This window comes from Lissotriton helveticus, chromosome 5_1 (genome assembly GCF_964261635.1).
Source record: "Lissotriton helveticus chromosome 5_1, aLisHel1.1, whole genome shotgun sequence".
Lineage (NCBI taxonomy): Eukaryota > Metazoa > Chordata > Amphibia > Caudata > Salamandridae > Lissotriton > Lissotriton helveticus.
This window is the reverse complement of record NC_136065.1, coordinates 1,284,970,131-1,284,992,189: the sequence shown is the minus strand read 5'-3', so window position 1 is coordinate 1,284,992,189 and position 22,059 is coordinate 1,284,970,131. Positions and strand designations below refer to the sequence as shown.

Below are 22,059 nucleotides of genomic sequence, written 5' to 3'. Positions count from 1 at the left end.
AACACCAAGAGCTACAAATGTTCAATAAATAGGAATAAATGGGAAAAAAACAGTCACTTCACTAGGATTTGCGACTAGCCATCATTTGATTCATGTGTTTTTGTTTCTTTTCCCCTAATTTTTCCAATTGGACGTTTATGGTGAGAGCACTATATTTATTGATTTTATCGTTTAAACACTGTGACCCAATTTCTCCCCTCGGGCACCTCTGGATGAACAGGAGTGCATGCTGAAGGGTAGTTAGCCTGGTTTGTGCAAGTGCCCGTTGCACCCTTGCTTACCTATAGGCAGCTTCATAGCACAGCTCCCAGATGTGGAGTCTGCTTTCTGACACTACAAGGGCAGTCCATTAGTATCAATGTAAATATTGACCTAATATACTTCAGCAGCAGCGATGTTAAAGCTCTATGTGTGAATCAGAAGTCATGATAGTAAATGATATACTGAAACCACCGTGCATTTAATTCAAACAAGCTGTAAAGCTCTCCAGGCTAGTGCTCTGAAGTTACTTATACTTGCAATGTTGTAGTTCAGCTACTGGCACAAATATTGCATTCTAATTTTACCAGCAATGACAATGATATCTTAACATTTTCAACAGCTACTACCACAGTAATACCCACTTCCTTCTTTGCATTTCCTTCCATTTTGTTCTCATCCTGTTGCGAAAGTCATAGCTCTCCATTTTTCGGAGGCAGTTTGTTAAAGTGAGAAATGCAGGTTTTAGGTCTTGTCTATAGGCAGGTTTAGCTTTCTCCCCAGACTCATGCATCATAACAGTTCTTTAGTCAGTCCTCTTCATCCACTGGTTGATCAATTGTGGGTGACATTTTGCTTTTGCACACCACAGTATACATCTTTGCGTAGTGGCCCGATCACGCATCCAGCCACTGTCTCTCTTGCACTGTGAGTGATGGCCGTTTGCCTAATCACATAAGCACATCTGCCTAAATATAATCCACTGCAGTGACAAAGTAGGTCAAACACTACACCTTGCCAATGTGGTTTTCTTTCCACTCGTTTGTTAGTCATATTTGTCTGTCTTAACCATGTCTACAGTTACAGTAATTTAAAGCCAACAGTACCATTTTGAACCGAAATGAGTCATATTTTCATGTAACGTATACTGAAACCAAAAACGGTTTCTATACCCGTTATAGCTACACTTCCCTGTCACGAAGAACCTGTACTGTTCCATTAAAAGTTATATATGTTTTTTGTTGTTTACTTTAACATTTGTATTGCAGCTTACGGAATGTTATTTCTTTTTACTTTTTTTGGCACATTCTTGCACTAAGTAAGTAAAGCTAAAAAAGTACCCAACTCACCAGCTTGCCAAGACCAGAACTATGGGCTTTGCCAATGCTTGTTTTGTTCTCTGCGGCAGGGGGCGGCGGTGGTTTTGTGGCACATGTAAACAGATGTTCTTTCTGATTGCAGGAAGAACAAAAGAGGTGGGCCCGAGAGGTAGCGCTGCTGGAGCTGCGGTCGGAGAGGAACACTCAGAGTTTCCTGGACTTGTGGAATTCCTCAGCACCACTTAATATTTCTTACCAGCACTTGGTAGGATTCCCAGCACTCAAGAAAAGTAAGTGTCATTAGGCTGATGGATGCATTGGTGCATGGTGCCCTGCTTTTATTGACTGAATCAAGGGTTGCATATTTCCCATAATGCAAGGCACTAATGAAAAAATCTCCACAGTAAATGATTGCCTGTGAATTATCACCAATCAATTAGTCAAGATGTTCCTCTAGTATAATTCCATTCTTACTTGGTCATTAATCTTCTTAGTTCACTTAGCATGACTATTTCTGAATATATCAATCCGTTGAATTAGTTTGCCTTTGTCTCTCCATCCTGAAGTGTAAACAATCATGTGACGATGATGTCCTGTTAGCTCTCTTTGGCCCTCATTATGAGTGGCCTCTCAATTCCAGTGTGGCAAATAGCAGAAGTTGCTGGCCTCCATTGAATTATGAGAGCTGTAGAAAGGCACCTATGAAGATTCCAGTTGCTAAAAGGAGCTCAAATCTTTGTTTGGATGTCAGAGGAACCATCAGGGCTCAACTTATAATGGGCCGGATCCTCCCCAAGTCCCTCCACCCACCACTGGTACCCCAGCAACTGTGGGTGAGTGTCCGCCCATTTTCCGGCCCACTGGTCTTGAGGCCCATTGTTTCATGGACTTTCAATGATCAGTTGTAAAATACCACTATTTTAAGTAACACGCGATTTAAGTACAGGAACTCGAAACCTTACTGACTGACGTAAAGGTAAAGTAGCTAGAATTACATATGATTATTTGTAGACTACCAATTAATAACTAGTATGCTACATTATCATACTTAGTTCTATCACTAATATTGCCCTTATGTGGTTCTGGTGTAACTGATAAATGACCAGCCCTGGGGTGTGGTGGCTTATGATGCCACCTTAAATTTCCTATGACATTATATAACCATGCAATTCACAGAATCCCACCACTGTACACCATCTATTAGTTGCACTGTGGCGCAGGCACTCAATCTTCCCAGGACAGGGCCTGTTTTTTGGCATGAATTAAGATATAACCCACACAACCAGAGTGAGATGGGGTCCAGTAAAGAGGAAAACAATGAACTTGGAGCAGATAAGTGGTGGGTTAATGTACAAAGCTGTTTTGTAGTCGCAAAGCCTGAGATTAGTAAAATCACATACTCTGCAAATGCAAAACAGAATTTCACAATATTTTAAAGGCACAGGCAGGTCTATGATGTGCAGACAGCCTTTGGGGTCCATATTCACTCGTAAGAGATTGTGTAACAGGTGCCTCCCGCTGCTTTGTGAGTCGATATTCAAATAATCATTTATCAATAAATCATGACTTATTAATGTATGAGTTGCATCACAAATTGAAGATAGGGCTGTAAACCAGTTGGTGAATTAACACACTGACTTGTTTGCCCCACCTACATAAACCAAGCCTGAAGCCTTTCAACATTCAGTAAACTTTGCTGTACTGGAGAACTCAGAGAGAGAACCCACTCAGATTCACCAGGCAGACACCACTGCTGGTGATATTCATACCGTACGCATTATCGATTGCTCTTAACATGCAGCCTATTTTTTGCCTTATTGAGGGATCATGCAAAATAATTTCTGAAGTCAGAATGGGCCTAATCTATGTACATGATCGAAAATCTTAGAGAGGACCTTTCAGGGTGTACTCTTTTTACAAATTAGCCAATGAAGCTTAAGTGAGAAGAAGATACTGGGCTTTACTCTTCTCCTGAGCTTCTTGCAGGCTGAACCAATGGCAGACGGATGGGGCGTAGCTCGAAGCTAGTCAGAGATACATGAGATTATGATAGAGTAGATGTAGTGTGATTATTACGCGGATCCAGTGACGTAACACAGGCTCCCCGCAGCACCCATGGTGCCAGTGCCGGTGCCTGGATCACCATTATCAACAAGCATGGTGATAAATATCAAATACAAAAACATACACAAAAGAAAATACCCTCATAAAGACAGATCACTCAATGTGTTGCGATGAACTGATTGGCAGCACTATATGCTTGCCTCTCTGGCGGCTGGCTGTCAGCCAGCCATATAGTATTGGAAAAGTGTTGTTTTCATATCTGGTCACGGAATATCCCAACACTCAACATGGCATACTATTTCCATCCTCAAAGTAGAGTGAACAATACTGAATACTATGGAGTAAAGGTACAATAGTTGCATCTGTGCTCACTTAGATGGTATACTGTTTCCACCGCCTACAAGTGAACCCTGTGAAAGGAAATGTATCCAAGCAAAATCAAATGCCCTCGAAATGTATACTTTCTATCTGAAACTGGATATTTGTTCTCCAGGCAATTTGTCCCAATAGAAGGGAAATTTCTAAGTGTATCTCTTGTTCATAATATTAAACCATACATTACTGAGGAGTTGCTTTACACTCACAGAATAAGTAAAATTACATAAAATCCTCACACCCCATTTTTTGTGATAGAAGATACCTTTGTGCTCTTTTTTGCACAAGACGATGGTCGTAACAGTGCCTTGTGTTTGTCGATTTTGAATTCATATTTTAAAAAAACACACAAAAATGTGAAAACATTTGATTTTTCTTTTAAAGGTTGCCCTAAAAGTGTGAGTTTCTATTTATGTCATAAACAAAATGTAGCAAACTAAAATAAGCAGCCACGTGAAATATATACACGAGGCTTCACGGAAAAATGAAATATCACCTTTCTATAATTGCACAGTGTCCCTGATAGCTTTCTTGTGGTATTGCTGCTACCGATGAAGAGCATGCCCACGCATGTCAGTAATGAGCGAAGGTGGTGTTTACTCTGATGTTCTGTGGCAAGCAAATAGGTCACCTTTCTAGGAGGCCCTGCTTGGTCCTGAGGTAGGGAGTGGTACTACTTAATAAGAGCTTTAAGTGGGGTCAACTGCTCATATACCTGGCAGTCTCGTGAAGGAACATCTCAGAGGCTAGAGGAAGATGGAACTGGGCATTGAATGCAAATTTCCCCCCTGGAAAACAACACTTTACTAACCCCACCTGTCATTGCACTGGGGGGTCAGTATTGTCCTTGTGCTGTGCCATATTTCTAGTTGAATGGCAAGTAGGACGTGCCTGTGTGAGTGAAGAGTAGGCAGTCTGCCTGTGTGAGTGCAGGGAACAGCAGCATGCGTGTGTGAGCGTGAGGTGATAGTGGTGTGCCTTTATGAGTGTGGGGTGAATGGTCTGCCTTGGGAGTGCACTGAGGCCGGTGTACCTGTGTGAGTCCAAGGTGAGGGTGTGCTTGTGTGATTTCAAGGTGCCAGTGAGACGGGTATGCTTGTGCAAGTGTAAGGTGTGCTTGTATGTGAGTAGTAAGTCGGGATACCACTCATCAAAAATTCCTGGTCGCAAAAGTGACATGTCTGGTCGCAAAAGGCTGGTCGCAATTTTGACAGCTTTTGACATGTCTGGTCTTAAACTCCTGGTCTCAATTTTGACAGTTTAAGACCAGGACTGTTTAAGACCAGGGTTTGATCTGGCCTTAAACAGTCTGGTCTTAAACTTCTGGCCTTAAATTTAACAGCTAGGGCTGCAAAAATGGACATGCCCAGGAGTGCTCAGGCCTGGTCTTAAACAGTCCTGGCCTTAAACTGCTGGTCTCAAACAAGTGACAGGTGGCCCGTGTGTTGACAAGGACCGACAGGTGCCCCGGAAGGGGCGTATGAGTCACAGGGGGGCGGGTTGTTTTTTGGAGGTAGAGGCGTGGCAAAGCAGCCCTATGGCCATGTGTCCCTGTTGTGGTGTAGAGGTATACGCCTCTTTTAGGGGTGGTGATTTCTTTGAATACATATAAGCCTTTGTCAGGAGCCTGGGGTAGCAAGCAGCCGCTGGACAACGTGAAGGGTCACCATGGCAGAAAGGAAGAGCTACAAACCATTTGAGAGAAAACATTGGTTTGGTGGCTCAGAGATCCCCGTCAGTAGCTTTTACAGAACCAGACCTGCGGTAATGGAACATAATGCTCAACCAGGAGAACCTTATGGCTGTGGGTTTGCTAAACAATGGCCGAGCCGGGTGGACCCGATTAAGCGTTACAGCAGCTCTAGCGAGTGTTCGAGTGACGGTTTGGCGTCTGAGCAAAGCATGCTCTTGGAGTTGGAGGATGAGGAAGAATCCATAGTTCCTCCTAATACACCCGTCTATGAAACCATGGATGTTCACATGACGAGTCCTCAGGAAGTAGGTGTGCAACAGCCTGGTACAAGCGTGGAAGATGAGGGATCACCAATGGATATTACCGACTCTCAAGATGTCAGAGTAGCCGACGCGGGGTTTGAAAATGTGGAGGTGAGTTAAAATGTTAGGAGCAACTATTTTGCATAAGGATGTATTTTATTTCTTCAACTACCAAACGTTAATCTTACTTTTGGCCCCTCTAGAGAGCACCAGCTCCTAAAACACCCATCTATGAAACCCCGGATGTTCACATGACGAGTCCTCAGGAAGTAGTTGTGCAACAGCCTGGTACAAGCGTGGAAGATGAAGGGTCCCCAATGGATATTACCGACTCCCAAGATTTCAGAGGCGCTGCAGAGGATGGTGAAAATGTGGTGGTAAGTCAAAAAAAAAAAAATGTTAGGAGTAGACCCTTTACATGAACGTTTGTTGTCTTTCTAACGCTAACGGGTTGTCAATATTTATCTTTTGAACCTAGGATGAAACACCGAAAAGAACTGATGCCCAGGGGCAGACTGCAAAAGGTCGCAGCTTGAATCTGTCTTGTATATGCTGTGCAAACCAGACGGGGAGTTCCACAAATCTGGGGACACCTATGTCTAAGGAGTGTGAAGAGTGTTCTAAGAACGACGACTCTGAAAAACCAAAGCCAGGGTTCACCAGAGTTGGGTTCACCACTGATGACATATCAAGTGTTAAAGGTTTCGCAGCTGTGGTTGTATACACATGCGTCAAAAGGGACTATTACAGCCTGTGTTTCGGCCATCGTATTAACGACCCTGAACAGGGGGCGCACGAGTGTCTATCCGGATCATACAGAGACCGTGTAATCCGGTACATATGTAGTATGCTAGACCCGTACAAGATGCATAAACTGCTAAGGGTGGTGCACGGCCTGAGCGCTGAAAATAGTTTTGTCCATCCGAACATGCTGAAGATCATGATAGCGACAGTCAAGGAGATACGCTATGCCAACGACCCCTACGCAAAACTAAGAAGTATGCCAGGCACAGGTGTGTGTTGTGACAAAAAGATGGCACAGAGACTTATAGAAAGGCGCATGTGTAATCTGTATCTAAAAAACAGAAAAGTGGTATCCTTGGCACCACAAAGGCTGTTTTATAATAGATAAGGCCTGATGTATTGTGACCTTATAGCGTGCATTTAAAGTAATGTAGTAGAATGTTACACCCTCAAGATACCTTTATGTAAACCATACTTGCTATGTAATAATGTAAAATGTCTGTGATATGGTAATACTCATTCTTTTTTAATAAAATGTTCTTACACAAAACAAGCGTCTTTCATTTCCTGTACTGTAATGCCCGCTAACATGTCGGAGGGCCTGTTAAGAAAACTTTATTATGATACAAGAGGGGTTGGCAGCTTTGGAAGCGGCGCAGCTCTATATAGAAGGGCTGTGGCTGAAAAGGAGTCTGTAAGCAGAGAAGCTGTGAAGACATGGTTATCAGGAGAGGAGGCATATTCACTACATAAACCTGCCAGAAGACGTTTTAAGAGGCGACCCACAATCGTTAATGCGTGTATAGATTATCAGTGGCAAGCGGACATAATCAGCCTTCAAGATATAGCAAAACATAACGACGGTGTGTGTTATATATTAACAGTCATAGATGTGTTGTCCAAGTATGCGTATGCAGAGGCGATGCGTGATAAAAGTGGAGCTAGCGTCACAGACGCTTTTAAAGCCATCTTCGATAAGGGGCGTATTCCTCAAAAACTACAAACAGACGCAGGAAAAGAATTCTTAAACAAGTCATTTCAGAAATTATTAAAGCAGCATAATGTTCAACATTTTGTAACACACACGGAGGTAAAAGCAGCGGTTGTAGAAAGGTTTAACAGAACTTTAAAGTCTAAGATGTGGCGGTATTTTACGGCCAACAATACATACAGATACGTGGATGTTCTACAGGCTTTTATAGCTGTATATAATGCCAGTTATCATAGGACCATCAAAATGGCACCTGAAGAGGTAACAACTGATAATTCGTTAACTGCCTGGAGAAACGTGTATGGGTCTAACTTTGGTACAAAGGTGAAGAAGTCTGTTTTTAAAAATGGTGATCACGTCAGGATTTCAAAACTGAAAGGAGTCTTCACGAAGGGTTACCAACAGACCTTTAGTGATGAAATATTTATAGTGGAAAGTGTGGAGCTTAAGGAAGGGGTGTATATTTACAGGCTAAAGGACTACGATGGGGAAACGGTGTCAGGATCCTTTTACAAGGAAGAGTTACAAAAGGTGCCCGATGATCCAAACCGCGTGTATAGGGTTGAAAAGGTTCTGAAAAGGAAAGGTACCGGTGCTAAGAGCCAGGCATATGTCAAATGGCGCGGATGGCCTGAGAAATTTAACAGTTGGGTGTTGGCCAGCTCCCTGAAGGGTGTGTGAACTAAAAGCCGCTGCGACGATGGAGACTACACCCTTTTATATAACCTTACCATCCAACGCTTCTAAGGACATGTTCCCCAACAATCAGATTTCTAATTACACCGTCAAATTGGCTAAGGCTGTGGACCTGAAGGGGGACTGGGAGGTCGCCCTAACAGAAATACAATACCCTAGAACATGGAATACATTTACAGCGGCTGAAACCAAGTTTTACATCAACAGGGACCAGGACCCCATGGGCATACACACATCCTTCCCACCAGGCTACTACCCACACGTAACAAGCATTATCGAAGCCATCAACAAATCCATAGCCAGTATAGAACCACATCCGAATATTCATCTGGTGCTAGATAATGTGAGAAGGAAGGTGTTTCTTAAATCCATAAATCGAAACACCCTGTTTAACTGTTCAGGTAAATTAAGAAGGATTTTAGGGACAGTACAACATGTGAAAAGCCCCGTGGAACAAGATCACACGTGCCCCGATATTAATGGGGGGTTCTACACGCTCTATGTGTACAGCGATATTGTAGAGTCTCAGAGGATAGGTGATAGTTACTCGCCGTTGTTAAGGTGGGTGCATGTACAGGGTGATAATAATACCATGGTCAACATACAATTTAACAAACCCGACTACGTCGCAGTTTCTAAAAAACATTTTGACACTATTTCAATTATGATCTACGATGATCAGTCTGAGCCGGTGGCCTTTAAATACGGGAAAGTTATTGTCAAGCTTCATTTAAGGCCTAGACACGACAGAGGGTATTAAGCAGCCATCATGGTGGTTATGAAAACCTACGGAGATCCGTCTATGTACAGAGACTATTACAGAAGTCAAGCCGGTTATGGAGGACCACCGTACTTTCAAGGTTCACCTGTTATGTACGGGGCTGGATTAGGGGGATTCTTTAGGAGTCTGTTTAGAAGAGCTATGCCTTTCCTGAGAAGAGGCTATGAAATTGCAAAGCCTCATGTTAAGGCTGCTGCCACGAACATTGCCCAGGAGGTGGTGGGGTCTGTTACATCGGCGGTTGCAGAGCGCATGAACAAGCAACCTCAAGAAGGAGCTGGTTTGATGTATAAGCCACGCGCTAGTGTCAAAAGGAAACGGCGTGTTTCCAGACGCAGGGGTCCCCCAGCCCCCTATAAAAAAAGGAGGACCTCTTCAAAACGTCCTCAGAAAAGAAGAGCTCCAAGACGGAAGAGAGCTGTGAAGAAGCGAACCGGCTCTAAAGTAAATATTTTTTAAAGACTTGTAAACACAGCCATGGCCTTCGTACATTGTGGATCTGGAGAGTGCGCCAAATCAGAGTTAGACTTGTTTAGTCTAAAACCTACGCAGACAAGCATCGAAAACAGCTTCTTCATGGAGGTGTCACCTTTAGCAGCATTGACACCTCTGGCACCTATAGAGTTTTATGTGTCAGGGGCCACGGATATGTATTTGGATCTCAACAACACTCTGCTGCATCTTATGTGTAAAATCGTAAAAGCGGATGGGTCCGACATTGCCGACGACGCTAAAGTGGCACCGATCGCTTACCCTCTAGCTACCATGTTTAATCAAGTGGACATCACCCTGGGCGACCGACTTATCACCCAGAACGATAACATGTACGCCTACAGAGCCTACATAGAAAGCATTCTAAATTACAGTAGCGAAGCCCTTGACACACAACTTTCAGCGGGTCTCTTTCACAGGGATACACACGGTCAGTTTGAAATCACAGCTCTGGATGGTGATAATAAGGGCTTTATAAAAAGAGCGGGGCATGCTGCAGCCAGCCGTACCTTTGACCTCCTGGGGCGCATACATTCGGACCTCTTCTTCCAAGATAAACTGCTCATCAACGGAATTGATCTTAAGATCAAGCTCAATCGCAACAAGGACTCATTCTGCCTCATCAACGGGGATGCTGAACAGTACAAGCTGAACATACTGTCTGCGAGTCTGTTTGTAAAGAGAGTGAAAGTGTCCCCGAGCGTCAGGTTAGCGCACGCCGAAGCTTTGCAAATATCCAACGCCAAGTACGCTGTGGAAAGAGTAGCTCTGAAGGTATTCAGCATCCCTGCAGGTACCCGCTTAACACAACAGCAGAATTTATTTCTGGGACAGCTACCAAAACTCATCATCATAGGGTTTGTGGACAATACAGCTTTTAGTGGCACCTATGGCTCAAACCCCTTCAATTTTAAACACTACAACATCAACTACGCAGCGCTGGTCCACGAGGGCAATGTGATTCCTGCAAAACCCTACACCCCTAGTTTTGAAGCAAGGCATTACATCAGGGAATATCAAGGACTGGTTTCGATAACAGGAAAGCATCAAAGGGACTGCGGTGTAGCCGTGTCAAGAGAAGGCTATGGCCGTGGATACACACTGTTCGCATTCGACCTGACACTGGACATGGAAGATGGCGATCACTACAACCTGGTCAAAAATGGGAATCTAAAAGCTGAAATACGATTCGCAGCTCCACTACAGACTAATGTGAACATGGTCGTATTCTCTGTATTCGACAGCATCATTCAGATCAACCACGCAAGGCAGATTTACAAGCAGGAGGCCTCAGGGTATCCTGAATGGTGTACTAGTCAGGATGCAAAACAGAAATACATCGATGACTACTATGCTCACGAGGGTATCCGTTTACGATCCCATCTGATAGAGGTCAATCCTGCACGCCGACAGTTAGCCAAACTCTGTCTCAACTCCTTATGGGGAAAATTTGCACAGCGCACAAACCTTTCAAATACTACCTTAATATCAGATCCTGATGAACTGTTCAAGTACCTGTTTGCCCCATGCTACGAGGTGTCCAGCTGCGAGTTTATCGATGACGATACCGCGGCTTTGTGTTGGAAATATGCCCAAGAGTACCCCACATCGAGTAACAACATAAACATTTTCATAGCCTGCTTCACGACAGCCCACGCTCGTCTAGAGCTTTACGGGGTTATGGATAAGCTCCAGGATCGCTGCTTGTATCACGATACAGATTCTGTGATTTTTCTGAGCAAGCCGGGGGATGAAGACCCTCCTCTAGGAGATTATCTGGGTAACCTAACCAGTGAGCTAGATAAGGACGAGTATATAAAAGAATATACTTCCTCAGGGCCTAAAACATACAGCTACCGTACCAACAAGAACAAGGTGTGTATGAAGGTCAAAGGGATAACATTAAATGTCAGCAACACCCTAAAAATCAATTTTGATAGCTTGAAGAATCTGGTGCACGAATACGTTACAGCAGACGATTCTGAGAATGCTAAAACCATAGTCGTGAACCAACCCTGCATAGTCAGATCCAAAAAGAAGTGGGAAATCACAACCGAGCCTCTACATAAAACATTGCGAGTTGTTTTTGATAAAAGGGTCCTGACCACCGACTATAAAACACTGCCTTATGGTTATTAGGCCCATTAGAGAGACAGCCGCCACAGCATGGACACCAGGTTACAGCATCCATTCTCCTGCGTGCTAGCAGGACCCTCAAACTGTGGTAAAAGCTACTTTATAAAAAAGCTCTTAGAAAATGCCAACTCTGCTTTATCACAAACCCCTAACAACATTGTGTGGCTTTATTCATGCTGGCAGCCTCTTTATACAGACTTGGGCAGTCGGTTCCCACATATCAAATTTATAGAGGGTATACCGAATAACCTCAACGATGATGAACTACTACCACCAACCCTTGTAAATATGATAATTGTTGATGATCTGATGCGTGAAGGTGGTGATCATCCAGAGTTAGAGAGAGCTTTTACTCAATATTCACATCATCGCAATCTAAGCATCTGCTACATTGTGCAGAACTTGTTTTACAAAGGCAAGAACAGTAGGTCTATAGCTCTCAACGCTTCATACCTTGTTTTATTTAAAAACCCTCGGGACAAACAACAAATAGCTGTCATAGCTAAACAGATGTACCCCGGAAACACACACTTCTTCATGGAGGCCTTTAACGACGCTACATCAAAACCCCACGGGTACCTGTTGGTAGACTTAAAAAACGAAACTCTAGAAGACTATAGACTAAGGGCTGATATTTTTCCCCCAGAGCTACCTGTAGTTTACATACCAAAGCCCAAGACCAGGCCCTATAAAAAGCAGCGGTGAAGTCTTTTAGAACCATTTACAGGCCAGCCCTTATAACGCTCAGTGGTGACCATGTCTACACACCTACGCCGCAATTTAGCTCTCCTGAAAATGCTTGTTACAGCCAGCCCCCAACACCGAAAGGCCATCCTGGGCACCGCTTCTGACGATTTAGTGGCCGCCATTTCTGAAATAGCCCTAAACACCCTAAAAGGCAACGTCCCTATATCAAAGCGTCAGTTACAGGTTCTGAAGAAGAAGAAGGGGCTCATCAAGAAGCTCAGTAATAAAAGGGGCTCACTCATAACAAAGAAGAAACTGGTGAAACAGTCTGGAGGTTTTATAGGTAACTTGCTGGGCATAGCTATACATGTAATTACAAGCCTCCTCTCGGGTCAGTGATGGATCATGCCACAAAAATGTATCTGGTTCCTAGGCAGCAAATGGAGCAGCTGGGGTCCACCACGGACAATGCCTGGGATATTCGTAGAAATGAGACTCTACGCCTGGATACTGAAATTAAGGACATTTTGAGCAGGACTGATCTAAACCCCTACGACAAGGCTAACCTTTACAACAGCACTCTAAAAAAATTCTTAAATTACTACACCCAGTGGAATACTGAGAAGAACAAGTTGACTCTATATACCCCAGACTCTGAACAACCAGCTGCTCAGGCCCCCGACCCTCAGCCCCTACAACAGCCTCCCGATGGGGCGACAGCTTCAGATACCTTTGCTGGAGACCTCCTAAAAAATATAGGTCAAAGGCACAGAGGGGCTGCGCAGATGCTGATGAGTAAACTAGCCGCTTCTAAAGACCTAGCCTCTTGGAATGAACGCGGCGAGTTTCTCTACAAGGGCCAACCTGTTGCAGGGTCGCATATGTACGATCTAGTCAAAGGTCTGACACACCCCAAAATCCTAACGCCTCAAAATGCACCGAGAGGCTGGGAGCAGTTTCTGAGGGCCGCTGCTGAACTCAATATACCCTCCACGCTTGTTGGTAATAATGAACACCGGCGCCTGCTAGACAATTTGAAGAGTCCCCTACTGCCATCGCCTACAGGTTCTGAAGGCCCTAGACTATCTCCTACTTGGTCTACCCCTACCCAGCCGACGACATCTCGAAAAAAAAAAAAAGACATTGACCCAGCCACCCATCGCATGGATTTTTGATTAATTGTGTGTGATTTTTTATTCCTAGGTTTCTGCAGTAAAGTTTTGTCAACTAAATATTTGTAATAAACACCTTGTTATAACTTTACAAGCCGTCTCAGTCGTCTTTCAAAAAATCATTTCATGTTGCATGTATATTGAAATAACGAGTCTGAATGCATGTTTTTAAAAAAAATATAATGTCTTTTATTTTAAACGTTCAACTTTAGACATACAACTGTTATAAACCCTTACAGTTTTGACAAGGTACATATTCTGTTTTCACAGGTCTGACCGACACCCAGGTGTTTTCTTTTACATATTTCGCAACTATACGGTCATTGTTAACAAGATCCCCCGGATATAGATTTAAGAAATTTCTAAACGAAAGACCCTGTGACATTTTACTGATAAAATAAATACAATGTTCCCCGCATGTGATGGCCATGGAATCCTGCACCCTTAGTTTGTTATACTCCACCACAGCTGCAGCTTTTTTCACAAACTTGAATATAGGAGTTGTATAGAGTCTGTGCTCAGGGAACTCTGCGGTACTGTCAAACACTATAACCTTATCAACATCTATAAACATGGCCGCCCAATGTGTCCCAGCCTGGTCATGCGGGTCTGTGTTAAAGACTAGGGTGCAGGGCCTTTCTGCCCCTATTTCGCCTGGTAACCCATCGCTAGGGAAAACACCCAAAAAGTATTTCCTGGCGTATTTATGTCTGCTTAAGAAGTCACGTATCTGCACCGTATCCATTTCACCAATGTTTTTAAAGATAGTCAAACAAAATCTGCCTTGCGTGGTTGATCTGAATGATGCTGTCGAATACAGAGAATACGACCATGTTCACATTAGTCTGTAGTGGAGCTGCGAATCGTATTTCAGCTTTTAGATTCCCATTTTTGACCAGGTTGTAGTGATCGCCATCTTCCATGTCCGGTGTCAGGTCGAATGCGAACAGTGTGTATCCACGGCCATAGCCTTCTCTTGACACGGCTACACCGCAGTCCCTTTGATGCTTTCCTGTTATCGAAACCAGTCCTTGATATTCCCTGATGTAATGCCTTGCTTCAAAACTAGGGGTGTAGGGTTTTGCAGGAATCACATTGCCCTCGTGGACCAGCGCTGCGTAGTTGATGTTGTAGTGTTTAAAATTGAAGGGGTTTGAGCCATAGGTGCCACTAAAAGCTGTATTGTCCACAAACCCTATGATGATGAGTTTTGGTAGCTGTCCCAGAAATAAATTCTGCTGTTGTGTTAAGCGGGTACCTGCAGGGATGCTGAATACCTTCAGAGCTACTCTTTCCACAGCGTACTTGGCGTTGGATATTTGCAAAGCTTCGGCGTGCGCTAACCTGACGCTCGGGGACACTTTCACTCTCTTTACAAACAGACTCGCAGACAGTATGTTCAGCTTGTACTGTTCAGCATCCCCGTTGATGAGGCAGAATGAGTCCTTGTTGCGATTGAGCTTGATCTTAAGATCAATTCCGTTGATGAGCAGTTTATCTTGGAAGAAGAGGTCCGAATGTATGCGCCCCAGGAGGTCAAAGGTACGGCTGGCTGCAGCATGCCCCGCTCTTTTTATAAAGCCCTTATTATCACCATCCAGAGCTGTGATTTCAAACTGACCGTGTGTATCCCTGTGAAAGAGACCCGCTGAAAGTTGTGTGTCAAGGGCTTCGCTACTGTAATTTAGAATGCTTTCTATGTAGGCTCTGTAGGCGTACATGTTATCGTTCTGGGTGATAAGTCGGTCGCCCAGGGTGATGTCCACTTGATTAAACATGGTAGCTAGAGGGTAAGCGATCGGTGCCACTTTAGCGTCGTCGGCAATGTCGGACCCATCCGCTTTTACGATTTTACACATAAGATGCAGCAGAGTGTTGTTGAGATCCAAATACATATCCGTGGCCCCTGACACATAAAACTCTATAGGTGCCAGAGGTGTCAATGCTGCTAAAGGTGACACCTCCATGAAGAAGCTGTTTTCGATGCTTGTCTGCGTAGGTTTTAGACTAAACAAGTCTAACTCTGATTTGGCGCACTCTCCAGATCCACAATGTACGAAGGCCATGGCTGTGTTTACAAGTCTTTAAAAAATATTTACTTTAGAGCCGGTTCGCTTCTTCACAGCTCTCTTCCGTCTTGGAGCTCTTCTTTTCTGAGGACGTTTTGAAGAGGTCCTCCTTTTTTTATAGGGGGCTGGGGGACCCCTGCGTCTGGAAACACGCCGTTTCCTTTTGACACTAGCGCGTGGCTTATACATCAAACCAGCTCCTTCTTGAGGTTGCTTGTTCATGCGCTCTGCAACCGCCGATGTAACAGACCCCACCACCTCCTGGGCAATGTTCGTGGCAGCAGCCTTAACATGAGGCTTTGCAATTTCATAGCCTCTTCTCAGGAAAGGCATAGCTCTTCTAAACAGACTCCTAAAGAATCCCCCTAATCCAGCCCCGTACATAACAGGTGAACCTTGAAAGTACGGTGGTCCTCCATAACCGGCTTGACTTCTGTAATAGTCTCTGTACATAGACGGATCTCCGTAGGTTTTCATAACCACCATGATGGCTGCTTAATACCCTCTGTCGTGTCTAGGCCTTAAATGAAGCTTGACAATAACTTTCCCGTATTTAAAGGCCACCGGCTCAGACTGATCATCGTAGATCATAATTGAAATAGTGTCAAAATGGTTTTTAGAAACTGCGACGTAGTCGGGTTTGTTAAATTGTATGTTGACCATGGTATTATTATCACCCTGTACATGCACCCACCTTAACAACGGCGAGTAACTATCACCTATCCTCTGAGACTCTACAATATCGCTGTACACATAGAGCATGTAGAACCCCCCGTTAATATCGGGGCACGTGTGATCTTGTTCCACGGGGCTTTTCACATGTTGTACTGTCCCTAAAATCCTTCTTAATTTACCTGAACAGTTAAACAGGGTGTTTCGATTTATGGATTTAAGAAACACCTTCCTTCTCACATTATCTAGCACCAGATGAATATTCGGATGTGGTTCTATACTGGCTATGGATTTGTTGATGGCTTCGATAATGCTTGTTACGTGTGGGTAGTAGCCTGGTGGGAAGGATGTGTGTATGCCCATGGGGTCCTGGTCCCTCTTGATGTAAAACTTGGTTTCAGCCGCTGTAAATGTATTCCATGTTCTAGGGTATTGTATTTCTGTTAGGGCGACCTCCCAGTCCCCCTTCAGGTCCACAGCCTTAGCCAATTTGACGGTGTAATTAGAAATCTGATTGTTGGGGAACATGTCCTTAGAAGCGTTGGATGGTAAGGTTATATAAAAGGGTGTAGTCTCCATCGTCGCAGCGGCTTTTAGTTCACACACCCTTCAGGGAGCTGGCCAACACCCAACTGTTAAATTTCTCAGGCCATCCGCGCCATTTGACATATGCCTGGCTCTTAGCACCGGTACCTTTCCTTTTCAGAACCTTTTCAACCCTATACACGCGGTTTGGATCATCGGGCACCTTTTGTAACTCTTCCTTGTAAAAGGATCCTGACACCGTTTCCCCATCGTAGTCCTTTAGCCTGTAAATATACACCCCTTCCTTAAGCTCCACACTTTCCACTATAAATATTTCATCACTAAAGGTCTGTTGGTAACCCTTCGTGAAGACTCCTTTCAGTTTTGAAATCCTGACGTGATCACCATTTTTAAAAACAGACTTCTTCACCTTTGTACCAAAGTTAGACCCATACACGTTTCTCCAGGCAGTTAACGAATTATCAGTTGTTACCTCTTCAGGTGCCATTTTGATGGTCCTATGATAACTGGCATTATATACAGCTATAAAAGCCTGTAGAACATCCACGTATCTGTATGTATTGTTGGCCGTAAAATACCGCCACATCTTAGACTTTAAAGTTCTGTTAAACCTTTCTACAACCGCTGCTTTTACCTCCGTGTGTGTTACAAAATGTTGAACATTATGCTGCTTTAATAATTTCTGAAATGACTTGTTTAAGAATTCTTTTCCTGCGTCTGTTTGTAGTTTTTGAGGAATACGCCCCTTATCGAAGATGGCTTTAAAAGCGTCTGTGACGCTAGCTCCACTTTTATCACGCATCGCCTCTGCATACGCATACTTGGACAACACATCTATGACTGTTAATATATAACACACACCGTCGTTATGTTTTGCTATATCTTGAAGGCTGATTATGTCCGCTTGCCACTGATAATCTATACACGCATTAACGATTGTGGGTCGCCTCTTAAAACGTCTTCTGGCAGGTTTATGTAGTGAATATGCCTCCTCTCCTGATAACCATGTCTTCACAGCTTCTCTGCTTACAGACTCCTTTTCAGCCACAGCCCTTCTATATAGAGCTGCGCCGCTTCCAAAGCTGCCAACCCCTCTTGTATCATAATAAAGTTTTCTTAACAGGCCCTCCGACATGTTAGCGGGCATTACAGTACAGGAAATGAAAGACGCTTGTTTTGTGTAAGAACATTTTATTAAAAAAGAATGAGTATTACCATATCACAGACATTTTACATTATTACATAGCAAGTATGGTTTACATAAAGGTATCTTGAGGGTGTAACATTCTACTACATTACTTTAAATGCACGCTATAAGGTCACAATACATCAGGCCTTATCTATTATAAAACAGCCTTTGTGGTGCCAAGGATACCACTTTTCTGTTTTTTAGATACAGATTACACATGCGCCTTTCTATAAGTCTCTGTGCCATCTTTTTGTCACAACACACACCTGTGCCTGGCATACTTCTTAGTTTTGCGTAGGGGTCGTTGGCATAGCGTATCTCCTTGACTGTCGCTATCATGATCTTCAGCATGTTCGGATGGACAAAACTATTTTCAGCGCTCAGGCCGTGCACCACCCTTAGCAGTTTATGCATCTTGTACGGGTCTAGCATACTACATATGTACCGGATTACACGGTCTCTGTATGATCCGGATAGACACTCGTGCGCCCCCTGTTCAGGGTCGTTAATACGATGGCCGAAACACAGGCTGTAATAGTCCCTTTTGACGCATGTGTATACAACCACAGCTGCGAAACCTTTAACACTTGATATGTCATCAGTGGTGAACCCAACTCTGGTGAACCCTGGCTTTGGTTTTTCAGAGTCGTCGTTCTTAGAACACTCTTCACACTCCTTAGACATAGGTGTCCCCAGATTTGTGGAACTCCCCGTCTGGTTTGCACAGCATATACAAGACAGATTCAAGCTGCGACCTTTTGCAGTCTGCCCCTGGGCATCAGTTCTTTTCGGTGTTTCATCCTAGGTTCAAAAGATAAATATTGACAACCCGTTAGCGTTAGAAAGACAACAAACGTTCATGTAAAGGGTCTACTCCTAACATTTTTTTTTTTTTGACTTACCACCACATTTTCACCATCCTCTGCAGCGCCTCTGAAATCTTGAGAGTCGGTAATATCCATTGGGGACCCTTCATCTTCCACGCTTGTACCAGGCTGTTGCACAACTACTTCCTGAGGACTCGTCATGTGAACATCCGGGGTTTCATAGATGGGTGTTTTAGGAGCTGGTGCTCTCTAGAGGGGCCAAAAGTAAGATTAACGTTTGGTAGTTGAAGAAATAAAATACATCCTTATGCAAAATAGTTGCTCCTAACATTTTAACTCACCTCCACATTTTCAAACCCCGCGTCGGCTACTCTGACATCTTGAGAGTCGGTAATATCCATTGGTGAGCCCTCATCTTCCACGCTTGTACCAGGCTGTTGCACACCTACTTCCTGAGGACTCGTCATGTGAACATCCATGGTTTCATAGACGGGTGTATTAGGAGGAACTATGGATTCTTCCTCATCCTCCAACTCCAAGAGCATGCTTTGCTCAGACGCCAAACCGTCACTCGAACACTCGCTAGAGCTGCTGTAACGCTTAATCGGGTCCACCCGGCTCGGCCATTGTTTAGCAAACCCACAGCCATAAGGTTCTCCTGGTTGAGCATTATGTTCCATTACCGCAGGTCTGGTTCTGTAAAAGCTACTGACGGGGATCTCTGAGCCACCAAACCAATGTTTTCTCTCAAATGGTTTGTAGCTCTTCCTTTCTGCCATGGTGACCCTTCACGTTGTCCAGCGGCTGCTTGCTACCCCAGGCTCCTGACAAAGGCTTATATGTATTCAAAGAAATCACCACCCCTAAAAGAGGCGTATACCTCTACACCACAACAGGGACACATGGCCATAGGGCTGCTTTGCCACGCCTCTACCTCCAAAAAACAACCCGCCCCCCTGTGACTCATACGCCCCTTCCGGGGCACCTGTCGGTCCTTGTCAACACACGGGCCACCTGTCACTTGTTTGAGACCAGCAGTTTAAGGCCAGGACTGTTTAAGACCAGGCCTGAGCACTCCTGGGCATGTCCATTTTTGCAGCCCTAGCTGTTAAATTTAAGGCCAGAAGTTTAAGACCAGACTGTTTAAGGCCAGATCAAACCCTGGTCTTAAACAGTCCTGGTCTTAAACTGTCAAAATTGAGACCAGGAGTTTAAGACCAGACATGTCAAAAGCTGTCAAAATTGCGACCAGCCTTTTGCGACCAGACATGTCACTTTTGCGACCAGGAATTTTTGATGAGTGGTATCCCGACTTACTACTTATGTGTGCTTGGCATGCCTGTATCTGAGTGCTAGAGTGCCCGGCTGTGTGCTGGCGGTGCCTATGTGAATGGGGTGAGTCCATGAGGTAGAGTGAGGGAGGCTAGTGCAGGGTTGCCTGCAGGGTTCAATGTAGGGGGTGAGGGGATGGGGTGACTCTAGAAGACGTGCGGTGTGCAGTGATTATCCTGCATGCTTTGAGGGTAGGAGGTAACCATAGGGAGTGAGACTGAAGCAATTGCCCTGGGAGTGAGACTGAAGCAATTGCCCTGTAGGGGTACCAGCAAGGTCTAAATTCCGAGGGTGACCGCATAGGCTAGATGGAAGGGGTGAGTTCAGGAGGTACTTGTAGAGGTGAGGACAGCGGGTGCCTATCAGGATGAATGTAGAAGGTGCCTGTAGGATACGAGTGTCACTGATGCCTTGCCTGCAGAGGTGAATGAAGGGTGTGGAAATATGGGGTGAGATTGACTTTCTTTTTTTCTATTAGTAATTTCTATCAAACAATCTTTTTTAATTTTTACTTTTTAAAATATGAGGGAAGACTACCCCCTCGTCCCTTAACCTCGTTTCCTTTTTTTCTTTCCATTTCTTAGTCTGTACACTTATTCCTGACCTACTTCCTTCTCAATTGTTTTGTTTCCGATGTGTTTTGATCATTTTTGTGTCTCCTGACATGTCGTTTCCATTTTAACCTCGTCACCATTAAGAACAATGCACTTTGGGAGAAAGGACTGCAAACCTCCCACCAAATCTGGCATCTTTGTATCAGATTCAAAAATATTTACTGCTTACAGCTCTGAGGACCTTGAACACTGAAACAGCTACTACAAATTCAACACTGTGGCAAACCAAACTACTGTGTACAGTATTCTGGAAAAGGAAAACAAGAGTGACTTAGTGTTCAGAAAAGGAGAAAAGTCTCGAGAAGCAAAGACTGTCACCTGCAGTAGTATGATTGGTAGCACCTTAGAAGGGACATATCTCGTGGGCACCTGATGCTCCCAGACAGTGAATCCCCACTCAGGCATAGGGGACGATAGGAAGCAACACGAGTTACATGTAACGCATTCCGCAGTCAGATCCACAGGGACAATGGTACTTGAGTCAGGATGACAGCGCGAACACTAGAGCCACTCAGTTTCTTCTCGATCCAGACGGTGCACAGGCCGACGAGGTGCTAGACCTCTGCAGTAACATAGGGTGTACTATCTATATAATTACAAAGCTGTTTGTGGCAGGTACATCATGACTGATCACAAGTCATCTCCCTTTTATATGCATTCAGATGTTCGAAACCATTTTGGAAAAATCAGTGCACCTAATTTATTTTTTCTTTAATTAGTTTGTGTTGGACTGTGATGGATTGCCACTTCATAGCACTGAAAGCAGCGAGAAAGTTTACAGTTCTGATAACTAATCATCCCCTTTCTTAGAAAACACCTCAACCAAGGTTACAGCACATCAAGTTGTGAAGGGAGGAACTTCAAATCCAGGCATCGGCTATGGTAACACTGCATACAAAAGGGCCCTCTCACTTCTTGGAGGGGGCTATGGTCTTATGTTTGGGAAAGCTTCTTTGAAGAAGTCTGTTTTCTTTTTAAGTTGTTATGCTTATTTCTCAATCCGTCAATCAAACATATGTTTATTTAGACCGTAGTCTTTGAAACAACACGCTACAAAACACATGTATAACATTTAAATTCAATTATAATGATTAAAATCGGGCAAAGCCCACAATAAAATATGATTGAAACCCCTATTCATCCTATCATAGACTGGTCTGGTTTTACCTAAGACTTTATGCACAGGCAGTTAAAAATCACTCCCCTGTTAATTCATATTTATAACCCCAATTCAAAAATGGTCAATTAGTCCACAAAAATGTATCTCCAGACAGTAAAAATGACCCCATATCATAGGTGACATCCAGAAATCTCATTTCCAAGAGTAATTTAATCACTTGTGCCCTGTCCCTGATAGCATACTTTTTTAAATGGGTTTT

At 44.0% G+C, this 22,059-nt stretch overlaps 1 protein-coding gene across 2 annotated transcripts in view; it reads left to right on the top strand.

The window, feature by feature from the left end:
• LOC144755317 (alpha-1,3-mannosyl-glycoprotein 4-beta-N-acetylglucosaminyltransferase C-like) overlaps positions 1–22,059 on the top strand; it is a 221,357-nt gene that overhangs the window by 166,271 nt on the left and 33,027 nt on the right. For both annotated transcript variants that reach the window (XM_078644118.1, XM_078644117.1), the window contains one exon: positions 1,441–1,588. In XM_078644118.1, coding sequence (XP_078500244.1) covers positions 1,441–1,588 — 148 coding nt within the window. The remainder of the gene's footprint in view (positions 1–1,440; positions 1,589–22,059) is intronic.